Source organism: Ochotona princeps, chromosome 9 (genome assembly GCF_030435755.1).
Source record: "Ochotona princeps isolate mOchPri1 chromosome 9, mOchPri1.hap1, whole genome shotgun sequence".
Lineage (NCBI taxonomy): Eukaryota > Metazoa > Chordata > Mammalia > Lagomorpha > Ochotonidae > Ochotona > Ochotona princeps.
The window spans coordinates 26,914,154-26,929,735 of NC_080840.1; the positions used below are offsets into that span (position 1 = coordinate 26,914,154).

At 36.7% G+C, this 15,582-nt stretch overlaps 1 protein-coding gene across 2 annotated transcripts in view; it reads left to right on the forward strand.

The window, feature by feature from the left end:
- ANGPT1 (angiopoietin 1) overlaps nucleotides 1-15,582 on the forward strand; it is a 230,262-nt gene that overhangs the window by 127,641 nt on the left and 87,039 nt on the right. For both annotated transcript variants that reach the window (XM_004580678.3, XM_004580679.3), the window contains exon 2: nucleotides 10,677-10,832. In XM_004580678.3, the coding sequence (XP_004580735.1) occupies nucleotides 10,677-10,832 (156 nt within the window). The remainder of the gene's footprint in view (nucleotides 1-10,676; nucleotides 10,833-15,582) is intronic.

Below are 15,582 nucleotides of genomic sequence, written 5' to 3' on the forward strand. Positions count from 1 at the left end.
TTTATTCACATACCATAAATTTAAGTGGTATTACAGAAGAGAAGGAAGATTAGAAACAACTTCAATAAAAGAAGTAGCATAAATAAAAAGGTCGTAAGAGCTTAAAATCAGAATGCTCAACAAAGTTGTTTTATTGGAGTGGGATTTGATCACAGGTGCTGATAGCTTGCAATTGCATATGAAATACCCGGGTAAAATAATGACAATTTTCTACTGTGTAATGATATTTCTGACAAAAATCTATAAATCTCTTAATTATTAAGGGTTTTGAACTTCTCATCCTGATTGTAATGTGTCACCTGCTGAGTATTTGAAGTTTCACAATCTGTTCTGCAGTGTTTGATTTGGTACAGGCAGTTTGCTTTAAAAAGCACCATCACAATCTGTTTGTTTGCATCACTGTCATTTGTCAAGGAAGGGAAAAAATGTTGTTTGTAGAAGATGTTTCTTAGACTTGTCCTGTGGAGACTCTTACTCCATCAGCCACCCGTTCCCAACTACCGTCTGCTAGGGTGGTCTGCAGTTCAAATGTCAAGGGGTCCTTATGTTAAGTGAACCAGAATGCAATTTGCGCTGCACACAGGGGGTTAAGTTGCTTTTCAGATAAGCTAGAAACTAAAGAAGCATTAAGTGAAGGGAAGACTAGTTTGCGAATTTGTGTTTGAAATAGCATGCTGTTTACTTGAAAACAATCTCTTGAAAGAACAGCGCGTGCCAAGTTGCTTCATGGTTCGTCCGTTTTTCTGTCACCAAAGCACAAAGTCAGAATTTGAGAAGTATGTGTTCCTAGCTTGTCGGTCAGAATAATGAAGCTATTCATGGCAGTTTAACAGGCATTCTGTATAGTGATTAAATTTAAATTAAATGTACTGTAATCACAGAGAAGTGATGTGTTAGCTATTTTAAATGGATCTTTAAATAAACTGCATCAGTTATTTCAAATGAATCTTTAAATGAACTACAAACTATAAACCTAAAAGTCGACACTTTGAGAATATGGAGCTATATGCAAATGTATAACAGAACAAGTGTATATATCTATGCATGTATATGTATATGTATATACAGATACCCACTACATGTATGTTCATATATGTTGTTAAATGATTGACTTTATGTTTAATATCTTTGAAAATTCAGGAAAGTACATAGAAATTATGCACCTGGTCCTTCCACATGAATTTTATACTAAAAACATGAGTCTGTAGCCATGCGCCGTGTGGCCTCAGTGGCATACCTTTGCTTCTGCTGGCTTTATCTCTTGATTTCCTGAGAAGCACATTTCAGGAGGTGAGCAGGAGAGTCGTCTTGCCTAAGCAAGCACAGTTCATTGCCTATTCTAGCCTTTCTGGCATCCTTTGTTATCCCTCTACCTCTCACAATTTCAGATCATTTATATATAAATATTTTTTACATTTAGTGAGACATAAAAAATGTATGCTCTCCCACATTCATTTGCGTCTACCTCTAAAATGTCTTCTTTATTCTCTCCTATTCAGCGATGGCTTCCTTCTTTATTCCAGTCCATCAGGCATGCAGCAGCATATGTGTACATTCATTTTAATACTTGCAAGGTATTCACATTTTAAGCAGTTCTATGAAGAGGAATGGGTTCTATTCATTCTTTTGCTTTTATTTATGGCGCAGTGATTAAAAAATGGTTAGCTTTCATTGTGTTTCTTGGCTATTAGCTAATTTAAATAATGACTCACAGTATAGATGATTTGAGGAGAAAAAAATGGAAAGACACAAGTAAGACAAATGAGATGGTATGATCCAGTCAGTCAGGATATTTGTCTTCAATTCTGTATCATTTGTGTTGGTTCTACCACCATTAGAAAAATCATGGATTACAGGCAATATGATATTTCTTATAAACACAAATGTAATTAGGTTAATCTCTTAGTTAGAGAGTACCAATACTTTCATACATAAATTTGTTCATGAATGATGTATATGATGTTAAAACCCACTGTGTGCCAGTTAGTGAGGCCATATGAAGCCACATGAACCATAAGGGACTTGTCCGTAAGGAATTAATGCTGTACTTGGCTGACGGACCAAGATAGGCATGTGTGTATTAGAAATACAGGAAAAGGGTATTACAGAAGAACCTTCTGTTTAGACATAACAGACGAAGAGAGCTTGGACTGAGTTTTGGAAAACAGGGTTCTACACTAGAAAAGGGAGAAGTAGATGGAAATGCATACCTGGTAGACTTGAGAAGAAAAGAAAATAGTATTTGGCGAAGTACAACACTGTTTGGTGTGTGTAGAGCATAATGTACATGAAGGGATGCGTAATAGCTCAGCCTGTCCAAGGTATTCTGTGCTAACTAAAGAGCACATTTGCAAATATCGACTGGAACAGCTTCAACAGATACATGAAAAGGCCAAGTTTGTGTTTTAGATGGATTTCTCTGCTTTTGCTGGGGAAGATGAATTGAGGAAGCAAATCTGGAGTCAGGAAACTGGTTATGGGGCAATTAACAAACCAGAAAGAAAAATGTTAAGAGTCTGTTATGAGACAGTAGCAGTGAGGATAAAGTACTGTGCTAGGGGAACATGTGAGATAGGGAAAGGGGAGGGGGACAAGTTGAAGCAACATTCAAAAATATAGAAGCAGCACAAACTGGTACTTACTAACTGCAGAAAATGAAGAAAACAGATAATCAAGATAATTCCTTCTGGCTTGGATAAATTTATGGATAGTGTTGTCATTCACTGAAATAAGAATCATATGCTAGGTTGTGATGGAGAAGCATTAGGAATATATTTTGGACAGAAGGGTGCCTAAGGATTAAGAGATCTAGAAATTTTAGTTCTTCTCTTGCAACAGATGTGCCTGGTATATAGATTTGATCCAGCTCATTCCTATTGTGTTTATTGCAGCATTTTTCTTTGCTGCCATTTCGAGTATGCATGAGAATTTTTACTGATATAGATACATACAGACATATTTCAATTTTTATGATAAATAGAAATTGAATTTTTATATAGACTGTTGTAGTTTATTAAGGAAATTTTAAATCAAGGAATTTGAAAATTTAAGGGAGTATGATGAATAATCTAATCCAGCCATATTGTTTTCATAGTTGGAGATCTTAAGTACAAATAAAGACTTAAGTGACTTATTCAAGTTCGATGAGTAAACCAATGGCTGCACCTTGATTAAAATCCAGATATCTTCACTTTTAGAAGAATATGCCTCCTATATACCATCTGCCTTTAAAATACATATATAAAGGATAAAATTAAGCAGATAAAAATACTTTCAAGGTTTCGTGACTCTGACATTTTCATGGTATGAGAAGCTGATGTTAAAGAGAGATGCCAGGCTAGTAAAATGTGTTTTGGCACAGGAAACATCTCATTTGTTTATACAAAAAGAGAATGACTTTCCTGGGTCCTAGCCCAAATCTGGGGCACTGCATATGACTTTGGCAACTTTCAGCAGCCACAAATATGTGGTCTTAAAGGAATCATGACCAATAAAAACAATTGCATGAGAATTTGTTCCTATGGGATTTTCAGAAGTTCCCTTGATAGCTTTTTGTATGTTTCAGTGATGGTGTTGCTACTTCACTTTTGGGGATGATATGATAAATATCTGCTCATGCTACTTGTATCAGTAGCTGGGAGTATCACACTATGTACAATGATAAGAATATTTATAAGATTTGTAGTCAGTGAAAAGTAGGTCCTTTTACATTGTTCGCCAGCTCCACACAATGATCCGCCCATGTGTGTCTTATTGCTTTGAGACTCAAGTTTGTACTTCCATTATCTGGCACCAAGTTTTGTGCCCAGTGTCTATTTATCACAAGTGTGTTGAAACACACTGAGCTAATGCAAGATGTAACAAAGACTGGACTATTTTTATGGTCTAGTCCTTTTTTGTTTGTTTTCTTTGTTTTTTTTGTCACTGTAAGCTGTAGTAGTTTGATTTTCATATTTAAGTAACAATACCTGAGAGTAACTTCTTTGGGAAGGAAAAAGTTTATTTCAGATCCCAGTTGGAGATAGAGGATTGGCATCCTAGTAGGTCAAGATCTGATGGAATCTGGTAATAGTGCAGACAGAGGCATGAACATATGGTGAGCCAGGAAGGTGAGAAAGAACCTGGGTTGAATTTTTTAACTCAAATAATCAAACCTCTTATGAGTACCATCTCTAAGGATGCCATCTCAATGACCCAAAGACTTCCCATTGGCGGTCCCTCTCAGGTGTTGTTATCAGGTAAGTCCTCATCCTATTTCCATTAACATGAAGACATTAGAGCTTAAAGAACTGCTTAAGTTTACAGGAGACAAGTCTTACTGAACCCGTAACAAGAGATCACACACAAGAATAAAATCAAGAGACTACAAGGTAAAGCTAGGCAAGAACTTTGAAGGTAATGGAGCATGCATTGCTACCGTGAACAGGTAGCTCCAAATCAAAAGTTGGAATAACTAAAATACCAAGAATCTGGGGAATGGGGAAGGAAGGTGAAACGATACTGGCATCCGTTGTTAGCTTTGCCTACTGAAAGAAGCTGAGTGTCCCACAATCTGTCATGAGTCCTCACTGAATGGTTTTACCTCGCTGTCACTAACCTCTCAGTCATTAGGCTAGAAGGTGATTCCTAGAGCCCATGATGTTCAATGCCCTTCAGCCCTCTTAAACTGATGGTTTCAGGTACCGGAATGAGAAATGGGATCTCCATCATATACACTGGAACAGAAACAGTTTCAACTCTTGGCTTGATCTATCTACAAAGCCAACTGTACCTCTGTATTTCCTAAAAAAAAATAATAAATTGGGTGATCTAATAATAGAAACTCCTGAAAATATATTTGGCCACATTCATCTTTTTTATAAGACCATAAACTAGATTTAGTTGCATTTCTCAATACTGATTTATGAAACAATGGTATTAGATAAAACCATCAACATATAAGACTTTTTTTTGCATTACTTTACCTTTTTTATTACTTTCCCACGTTTACCCTTTTATTTTATTTCATGGTTGTTTGCCATAACTGAGTAATACCATATGTACCAACATTCAATGAGGGTCCACTTAATCTACAACATATTTTAAGTACACAATACCTTTGTCAGTTTCTTTAGGGCTATTTTCTTAAGAATTACATGGAGAAAATATATTATTTTTGCGTTAAGATGTGATCTGGTTTAAAACATCCCTTAAAGTCATTTCTTGAGGTAAAATGATAGAAGGTGCACTTCCCATACAGAGCATTCCGAGTTTTACACAAAATCTGAGTCTCATGAACTTTAAAGTATGAAAGATTTTGAGAGCTCTATGAGGAAGGGCTTCCCAAACTCTTTCCTAAGAGAAAATGATAGCATTAATTCTCCAGGAGTCACTTGGAAAAAGACAGGGGCAAGTGATTTGTGAACGAACAATACATGATTGATAATCTTGACTTCTTCAAAATATGTTTTTCTTTTTAATAACACTGTTTATCTTACAATTGAATGGATATTTATTCTCTTACTGCTTATAATATTTCACAGGCTAATATAGACATCAATGTGGAATTATGTTTTTCTATTTCTGAACAAGTTTTTTTTCTTATGCTTGCTGTAGTTTTCATATTCCATATGCCGTTTCTGAATAATGCATATCATCAGAATTTGTAACATTAGTGCTACGGACATGGAATTGCGCTATGTTTGCTTCATACGGATGGTTTTGCATTTAGAAATGAGCTCAACTTGTTGGACGATCTAGCACCTTTCAAAGCAAGATACTCTTTGCTATTAACTTTTGCATGATCTTAGATGACTGTTGACTTAACTTCTTTGAGCCTCTGTTTTTAGCAAAATAAGGAACATAATATTTACATGACTGGATTATTACAAAAATTCAATGAAATACATATGTGTAAAACCTGGTATATACCTAGTCCCAGGGGAGATTTGGTGTTTTGTTAGTCCCTTTGTTAGATTTTACAATGGTTTATGAAAAAAAATAAAATGAACAGAATAAATCAAATTCATCCTTCTAAGAAGAAAAATTCATGAGAGGATTTTTAATGACTCCCTTCTGTTAAAAATGTTGGCAGAGTAAATTTTCCACATACCTGGCCCTAAATGCCCTCATCTCACCTAAAATTAATGTAGCCACCAATATACTGAAATCAAGTGAAGGTAACCACCTTTTTACTATTATATATATGTAGTACATACATAGATATATATTTAAAAGAACAAGCGAGTAAATACTTCATAGCTAAAACAGTTAAAATCAGTGTATTAGACAGTTAACCAATGCCAAACAAAAGCAATGCGTAAAAACGTCAAAGCTAGTAGGTCATCAAAAGATAAAGTTGAAATTTTTCTTTGATCTCTGGCCTTTCTTTGATCTTGAACAGTCCCCTAAGCCCTCCATTTCTAGAATTATAAAATGAATGAATATTTCACTTATAAGTTAGCATAAGAATCAAGGCAGACACTGTATTTGAAAACTGTAAACACTAAATCAATTTACAATTGTATCAGTGTTTCGTAGTTTAAAAATCATCATTTGCTGTTTGTTTCCTTGTTTTAATTTGCGTCCTCTATCCACTTCCAATGCATTATAAAACTCTGGAGTCAGACACTGAGAGGGGCAATACAGTCAAGAAATTTTGTGGCTGAGTTGAGAGATTCTTAGTTCATAATGTATCAGCTCCTATTTTCATGTCTTAGATGGTTAGAGAACACAGAACATTCAGGTGACTATCATTTTCAGTAGACATATTCTAAATCCCTTAGGGAATATATGAAGTCAACAAAATTTTTTAAAACTCTTTCCTGAACCTGGCTGATATGGCTCATCAAGATGGATTTCACAGTTATATATCTACAAAGGAATGTTTAGAGATAAGATGAAAGCAGTCTTCCTTATTAATCACACATTGTATATTTGACTCCTGCCTTCCTCCTCAGCCTTTAAATCAACCGCATCTGGTTGTTGCTACTTAAGTGTGCCATTACCTTTTGCATTAAAAGACAGTTACTCCTAGAGAACTTGATTAAAAAATAATTTACTAGAGTTAGAGGCATGCTACTCGTGATAGCAGCCCAAATGAAAATTTTAATGTCAGCAGTAGGGGGGAGACTCTTGGTGGTGTGATGAATTACCCATGGAATAGTTATTTTTGCTTTGCTAGTAGTAATGTATGTGTTAAAAATTGCAATAGTAAGAATGTTCAACATCTGATATATACATAGGATTAAAGAGCAGTTGAGCTTTGATGAAACCAAGGGTATTTCATATTCATAGATGAAGAATATCAAGGTGCGTAAGGATTCTTACACTAGAGCAAGTCAAACTCTCAGAAGAAACTTCCACTAACTAGCAGCATGAAAAATTATCATACAGTCAAGAATAAAGATCTCACTGTTTAATGAATACTTTCTCAGGAGAACAATATGCGTACAACATGACAATGTTATTTGAAATTTCTTTGTAAGCAGTGAATCTGACAGGTTAGAGTGTGGTGTGCGCACATGTGTGTGTGTATCAGGTAAACTAAACAGTGTGTTTAGTGACAAACAATTTGCTCTGGATGAAGCTCCCCATCCTATGATTGACTCTTCACAAATCATTCTGTGACGTGCAGTAGTTCAACGGACCACCTACTCTGAGAAGTACTGGTGTTTTGCCTGAAGCATAACTACATTGAGAAGCATTTTAAAACACAGCTTTCCAGGATTTATCCTTGAAAATTTCTGGCATATTGCACTTCCATCTGCATTCTTAAATTCTCCACATGTACATCTGAGGAACACTGTAGGTTTAAGAAATGTATAAGAAATTCATAGAGGAATTCAGACGAAACAATTTAGAGATTAAGAATCTGGACGTTCCAGTACAGACTTGAGTTCTTGCTTGCTTGGGGATTTCTTGGCTTCAGTGGCCTCACCTATAAAGCAGTCTTAAATTGACATCATTTTGAGGTTGAAACTGTTACGAGTATTTTTTTTTCTTACAAAAGGAAAGCTACACTGCAGGTAATTGATAAATGTCACCTACAGATGTAAGATGTTGTCGTCACAGAGTTTTCCTTGCCATCTTTAAGGATAGTGCATCTTCATATACAGCCCCAAATTCCTCAGACAAGCAAGGAACATTCTGATAATGTTTGCCTGTTGAAAGCTTCTTTTGCTAAACATCCTAGGTAATATAGTAGTCAAAATTATTTGTGTGTCTTTGTGTGTGTGTATTAAAGTGTTAAATAAATCTGAAAGTTAAAAATGTTGACTACCCATGGGTGATTATTAGGTGATACAATTTACAGTTGAATGTCCTAGGATGACTGGTTAAAATTATGGCTGGATCCAGGTGCTCAAGTGTACTCATTTGTGTATCTGTCAACCTGTCATCATTTTTTCTACATTTATGACATTAGAATGGTTTTTAAGGTGGCAAAATTGGATATCAAAAGTCTCAGCTAAATATGTTACTAACTTACTATTCACAGAGGAAAGAAAAGTTCCTTGGTAAACTTGCTTGACAAAATTCTAGACCAGAGGCTCAAATGTGTTATTTACAATACTTTTCCCTTCTTGAATTCATATTTGCTGAGAGCAGAAAATTTGGTTCACTAAGTGAAAACGTGAATCCACGCCTCAAGGTGGACATTTGTTGCCATAGTTGAAGTGCACCATGAGATGTTTGCATCCTCTATTTGCATCCTATATCAGAATGTCTCAATAAGATTGAGTCCTGTCTCCACTAATGATGCTAGTTTCTTGCAACTCTAATGAAAATCAAGTAACATTTTAAGCATGTGTGTCTCAGCCAGCCATGTGAGAGGTAAGGATATATTTCAAGCTGCTGGCTTCAACTTGGTCCAGTTCTGGCCTCTGAGAATGTGTGTGTGTGTGTGTGTGTGTGTGTGTGTGTGTGTGTGTGTGTGTGTGGTGTTCTACTTCTATCCCTCCCTTTCAAATAAAATTAAATAATTAATTGAATGAAATAAAGAAATCAGATAAGACTTAAAAAAAAAAAACCTTTTATATCCATTCCTGAAACTGGGGTAGGAAGACTCTACCCAAAACATTTATTCCTAAACGAAAAAAAGGACAGTTTCCAAAGGGAATGTGTGATTAGAATCTCAAATGACAGATGTCTACCTGTTCTCGTGTCCTCTAAGTCTTAAATATGTTAGTTCAATAAGAACAAAGCCATGATTCGGCATAGAGAGCTTGAATTTTTAGACAACTTAAAGATTTTGATTAAGTCTTGTACTTATTTCCTAATAAACTTTCATAGCTTAGCCCTCCCCCCTCTAATTTGGGAATGAAGGATGAAGGGAATTTAACATACCGAGAACAGAATCAGTTATTTCTTAACAGCATGAGCTTGTTTCTGACCTTTCATTTATGTTAGCTGGGGGCACATTCATGCTTGATACACTGAAATAAGCAAGGCATGATGTTAGAAAGCACACTGCCAAAACTGCACAAAAGGGAATTTACATTTAGATGATATTTATTGCATACTAATAATGTTACTGTGGATTATAAAATAGTGACTGTAGTATAGGTCACTAAATCAGTAAAAATCACGTCGCTGTTAATGATTTGGAACCCAGCTTGCTAAGCAGATTTGGCAGAACTGCCAAGTGGTTAAAAGTGTTGGTATGAGAGTTAAGGACTGCAGCACTCCAGTCCAAGTTTGGCTGTTTTTGCGTGTGGCCTTGGGTCTGACTTCTTCAGATGCAATCTCCCGTATTTGTAATTGGATAATAAAATGCAGCAGTGGTGTAAGTGTTCTGATGGGGATGTGCAGCCTACTACTGCGTTTCTCAAGCAGTGGACATGCTCAGATTTTTTTTCTCCCAGGTGCTTACCTAGCTCTTCGATTGCTAACTCAGATAGTAATCCTTCTTGCCCCCAATGAGACTATTTGTTTTACAAGCCTAGCTTTTTTTTAAGATGCCACCACAGAGGATTGAATGTTACCCAAGGTGAGAAGGGCAAAGGCTATTTTGTGAGCTGCAGTTTTAGTGCCAATTTGTGAGCTTGCAAAATAATATGGAGAAAAGTTATAACTAGCACCTAGGCACTATAGCTCATTTCCTATGTCATTGCTTATGCTTTAATATTCCTTTAAAGGCTTTCATTTTGGGGATCTGCCCTTTTCCAACCCTGTGTCCCATTTTCCCAGTGCAGCATGACAGTTTTATTTATCAGGAGGTTGCGTTTTTCTGAGATGAGTGGTCAATGTGGTGTAATGGGAAGACCAGAGGACCACAGTTCAGACTTAAATGATGGTACTACATCTTTTGTATTCTTGCTGCATGACTTGAATTCATTACTACTCCTCTCTGTTTACTCAGCAGCAAAATAAGATGAGAATGATCTTACTTAACTCATATCTTGGCTCTGTGGTTTAATTGAGTTGGTGTCAGCAACAGGAACACATCACCCAAGTGCACATTTTCATTATGATTGTGATGATGGCTTGCATGTACTCAGATCAGTCTATTAGGAATTTCTTAACAACTGGATTCCTGTGTGTTCTGCTCTCATTTCCCCAGCTCCCAGAGACACAAAGGGTCCTTGCCAGATGGCTGATTTGCCAGCTGTGTCTTGTTTTGTCATTGTAAATATCCTGTGCCCCAACTGGGAGGCTTTGCTTATAACGTAGCATGGTTTGTCCTTTATCTCTTACAGCTCGAGAATTACATTGTGGAAAACATGAAGTCGGAGATGGCTCAGATACAACAGAACGCGGTTCAGAACCACACGGCCACCATGCTTGAGATAGGAACAAGCCTCTTGTCCCAGACGGCAGAGCAGACCAGGAAACTCACAGATGTGGAGACCCAGGTACGGACCCCAGGGGCCGAGTCCATAAACTCAAATGAGAAGGCTTCTTCTTCTTTTTTTTTTCTTTTCCTTGAAATCACTCCATAAACACAGAGCACATTTCAGCACTGAGATTGGGGAAACATACACATTTTTGTTTATTAGTAATAACAACAATGACTGCCTGACATGCTATGCATGTTTCCTTTGATTAAATGAGGGTTGGTGTATTTAGCTCTGAATGTGTTTGCAAAAACAGAGCTGGTAAAGGACTTAATCAGTGTTTAAGTTCAAATAAACATTGCCACTACCAACTGTGATACGATAAGTGTCAAATAAAATAACCATTTGGGTTATATTGATGACTTTGATATGCATTTTTGACCTGCTTTGTTTTGTCTCTGGTAATGTTCTAGCCAAAATGGCACGCGCAGAGTTTTGTGCTATCAGTGGATAAAAAGGAAAACCCAAAAGGAACTGTTCAGAAATGTGTGTATGTATGTGTGTGTCTGTGTGTCTGTGTGTCCATGTCTCCCATTAGAGATGACCAATAACATATTTACTGAAATACAACTCTGGAGAAATCAGAGAGCATTTAATTATCACTTTCACAAATCCACCATGATAGTTCAATGTAAATATCACTTGCATGATCAGAAGTTGATCTCTTGATCTCTGAGTCAAAAGCATAATTCCTCTATGTATCCTTTTGAAACTCAAAAGATGCTTCTTTATGAAAATGGTTGACATCTGGAATCACAGCTGAAGTATAGATATTCAAAAATAAGTTAGAGTTTGCCTCTATTTCATTTGTGTTAGTATCTCATTTTATTATTTAGCCATTTATGTAAAAAAATCAATGATAATAATATGGGAAGAATACACGAGTCAGAAGGATTGGGTAATTTCTCACATTCATAAAATTAATGGATAGATTACAAGATTTAAAGTCCAGCATTTCCCATTTGTTTCCTTTTCTTTCCCTTGATTAGCAACACTCATATTTAATTAACTGTTTGAACAGAAGCTTCAATGTTGATATCATTGGAACAACAAGTCATATACTCTTTGGGAAATACTTTTTTGCATATTATGATCAGTTAAATATAGAGTATCAGGAGAGAGAAAAGTATGTATTTTACCTAAAAGTTACAAGATGCTTTATTATCACACTAAGCAATACCTATTGTCACTTTGTTATTGGTTTGCATCAACATCTCTTTTTCCTTCAAGTTTCTCTCTTCAAGTGTGGAATAAAACATTATTGAAGATCATGCTTTTTCCTTTAGTGTAATTCTACTTTTTACCTATTTTTAGGATTTCAGGGTAGGGACAAATAGACATACAAATTGTATTAAAATCTACCTCTAATGGTATTAATTTGGGTTCTGAGAAGCTCTGCACATGCCAGCTATTTAGTAATGATAAAAATACAAATCTGATGAAGTAGGTAGAGATCCCATGCTTTTTTAAATGGGGGCACTGAAACAGGAAGAAACCCACTTGCCCCAGTGAAAGAGCCAGCAAAGGTTAGATCACGATTTTGAAAGTCTGGTCTGAAAGTTTAGTTTCTTTATCATCTCTTTATGTCATATCTCTGGGTTCCCTTTTTTCTTGTGTGGTTGCAAAATAATATATGCAAAAAGTAAGCTAAAAGTCATATAAAGAGCAAGGCAACGTGGGCCATAAAACAGCCACTGAAAGCCTCCGCGAATGATGTAGATGCTGCTGCTAGCCAGCTGAGTGCATTTTGCATTTCTTCTGTATCCCAGTTACATCATCTTTCCTACCTTTCCTCTAGTTTCCAGTAATCAACAGAGGAACCATAGCAATAAAATCATAATTCCATCATTTTAAAGCATTTTGAGTAGTTCCTTGACATATTTTCATAGGTACTACATAGAACATATTAATATATGAAATCATTCCTTATCTTTAGTAAGTTAAAGTAGCCAAACAGTCCTAAGTCAATTCTTCCTTAAATTTCTGTCAAATTAATTAGTGATGGAATTTTTCCTCACAGCCATAAAAATACACCTCTCCAATCTCCTACTGGGGAGGGTAAGGGCCCAGTTGCCCCATCTGCTGTTCTCTGAAATCCTGCACTGTGTTGGCAGAGAGAACACAGTTCCCACTCGCCACTTTCAGGCAATGAGTCATTGTGACAGGGATACTTAGGCCTGCTCCTGGGGGCCAAGGGACTCCTTTGGCACGTAACTTTCTTATCCAGGGGAAGCTGCCTGTTTACAGCTATATGAGTCTGTGGGAAGAACTGAGACTCTGCAAGGAGATTACATGAGTTCCATTTTGGTTCTACCGCATGGTAGCTGTGTTGGGCAAGTTACTTCAGTGTGCGGTAGCTAAACTGCAGTATCCTTACTGACTCTGCTCAACTCCATCACCACAGGAGGCTACATTATGCATATAATATAGCTCCACATTATTATGATTTCAGTACATTCAGAGAAAATGGGGCTGTTGATGTGTAATATATATAATTAAAAAGTACATATAATAACTACATAGTACTGATAAATCATTATAGTTAACAAAATCATGACTAGGATCAGCATGAATTCTGTAAGTTTAACCAATTTCCCTATTTGTGTTTCTACAGTTATTCCACTCAATATTTTATAGGTACTATGTTTATTTAAGATTTCATACTCTCTTTCACTTGGAATGGTTTTCCACATATTTTTTCCCTTAAGGTTGACGTTTTCTTGTGTGTGAAAATTGGGTAATTGTCTTATGATTGCTTTATGTTCTGAACTTTTCTAAATATATGCTTATCATGAACTTTCATTTATTTTTCATCTCTTTTTTTAAAAATTGGAAGTGACACGTGAGGGCTAATTTTGTTGAATTGAACGTTGTGTCACGAGCACAATGTAAAATATATGATCACTTCATTTTGTACCTCATCAGGATACAAAAGCTAGATTGGCACACTGTCATGCCAAGTTTTACTTGGCAGGGCAGCAACTTCTATCTCATTCTGCCCCCAATGGCTCATTTTCCCATTGGAAATTAACAAATAACTTGTAGAAAAGGCTTCATTACTTTGCTCATTGAAGAAATGACTTCATTGAGTTTTTGCCAAAGGGTGATTTTCTTTTAACTCTCTCTTCCCTTTTTCTTGTATTAACGACATGTGTAATTGCACATTACCAAGGCATTATGCTTTATAGTACACTTTTTTTTGTTTGTGAAAATGTAACTTAAAAAAGTGAAAACAAAGAGAAGTTTTTAGACAGGGCTGATTTGTTAAAAAGAGGCTTCTTTTGGTGGGTTTTTTATTCTATCTCAAATCCACCCTTTTTTTCAGAGTTAATGTTAAATTAAAGAGGATGAGTGGCACTTCCAAAAATTGTAGGAGAGACTTCTGAGCTGTGCTAGCTCACTCTCTCTGGCAAACCAATAATTTCCATTTTGGATTTTTTTGTTTATTTTTAAAAGAAAGAAATAAAATTTTATAGCCAATAAATCTTCAAATTGAGACTTGAATCTTCCTTACTCTTCAATAGTCTGGAAAATTTAAGCTTTGAACTTGTCCCTCGGGGGATTGTTCTATATACTTTTCTCTCATTTTCTTTCTTTTCTTTTTGCTCCCCCCAGAGATATGCTTTTGGGATGTGTTTAGGCTAAGAAGGAAATGTCTTTTGTCATTTTAATGGAACACTTGGATTATTGCAAAGCTGCGAGTTTCATAGACACAGGACAAGAAAGTGGTCAATTTATCATACTTGGCTATACAATTCTCAGGGTTACCCACTTTTGAACTTTAGGCCTATTTTAATACATCAGTGGAAAGAGTTGAAATAAAGCAGCAATAGGGTCATGATGGTGGGGAAAGAAGAGACGGGATTGGCATTTGTGTGTAAACATGATCTGAGACAACCCATGGTTACCATGAACTTGCGAAATTGCTCCCCACCCTTCTTCCAGGTTTAGATGCTGTTTTATATTAAGGCTGTTATAATTGAAGTTCAGTTTGATGTTTCCGTGGGCCTGTAACCCTCTCTGTGACCATAACTGACCTGAAAGATAACTCACTGTTGTGTTAGCACGTCATCCAGTGCACACGCTCTGAACATCCCACTAGGCTGCAGCCTGTGCAGCAGTCCTGAGGTCCGGGCCACTTCCTCTGTGCATCTGACCTTCTTGTGGGGCAGATATATAGCAAAAATGAGTAAACCTACAGGATGATTGCTGGTAGTAGCAATTCCATGAAGAAAATAAAGCAGTTACCTAATGGAGGGTGAGGGGAAAGTTTCTTACGGAGGGTGGCAAGAAAGGACCCCTCTGAGCACGACTTGGGAGCTGAAAAGAAATCATCCATGTGGCCTAGTGGCTAAAGTCCTCGCCTTGAAAGCCCCGGGATCCCATATGAGCTCCGGTTCTAATCCCGGCAGCTCCACTTCCCATCCAGCTCCCTGCTTGTGGTCTGGGAAAGCAGTTGAGGATGGCCCAATGCTTTGGGACCCTGCACCCGCGTGGGAGACCCGGAAGAGGTTCCTGGTTCCTGGCTTTGGATCGGCACAGCACCGGCCGTTGTGGCTCACTTGGGGAGTGAATCATCAGACGGAAGATCTTCCTCTCTGTCTCTCCTCCTCCCTGTATATCTGAGTTTGTGATAAAATAAATAAATCTTTCAAAAAAAAAAAAAAAAAAAGAAGAGATGAGCATTCCCAGTGGTGGAAAGATCAAGTGCAATTGTAAGACTCTGAAATGGAAGCGAATTTGATTTTTGGAGATTTCAGAAAGAAGA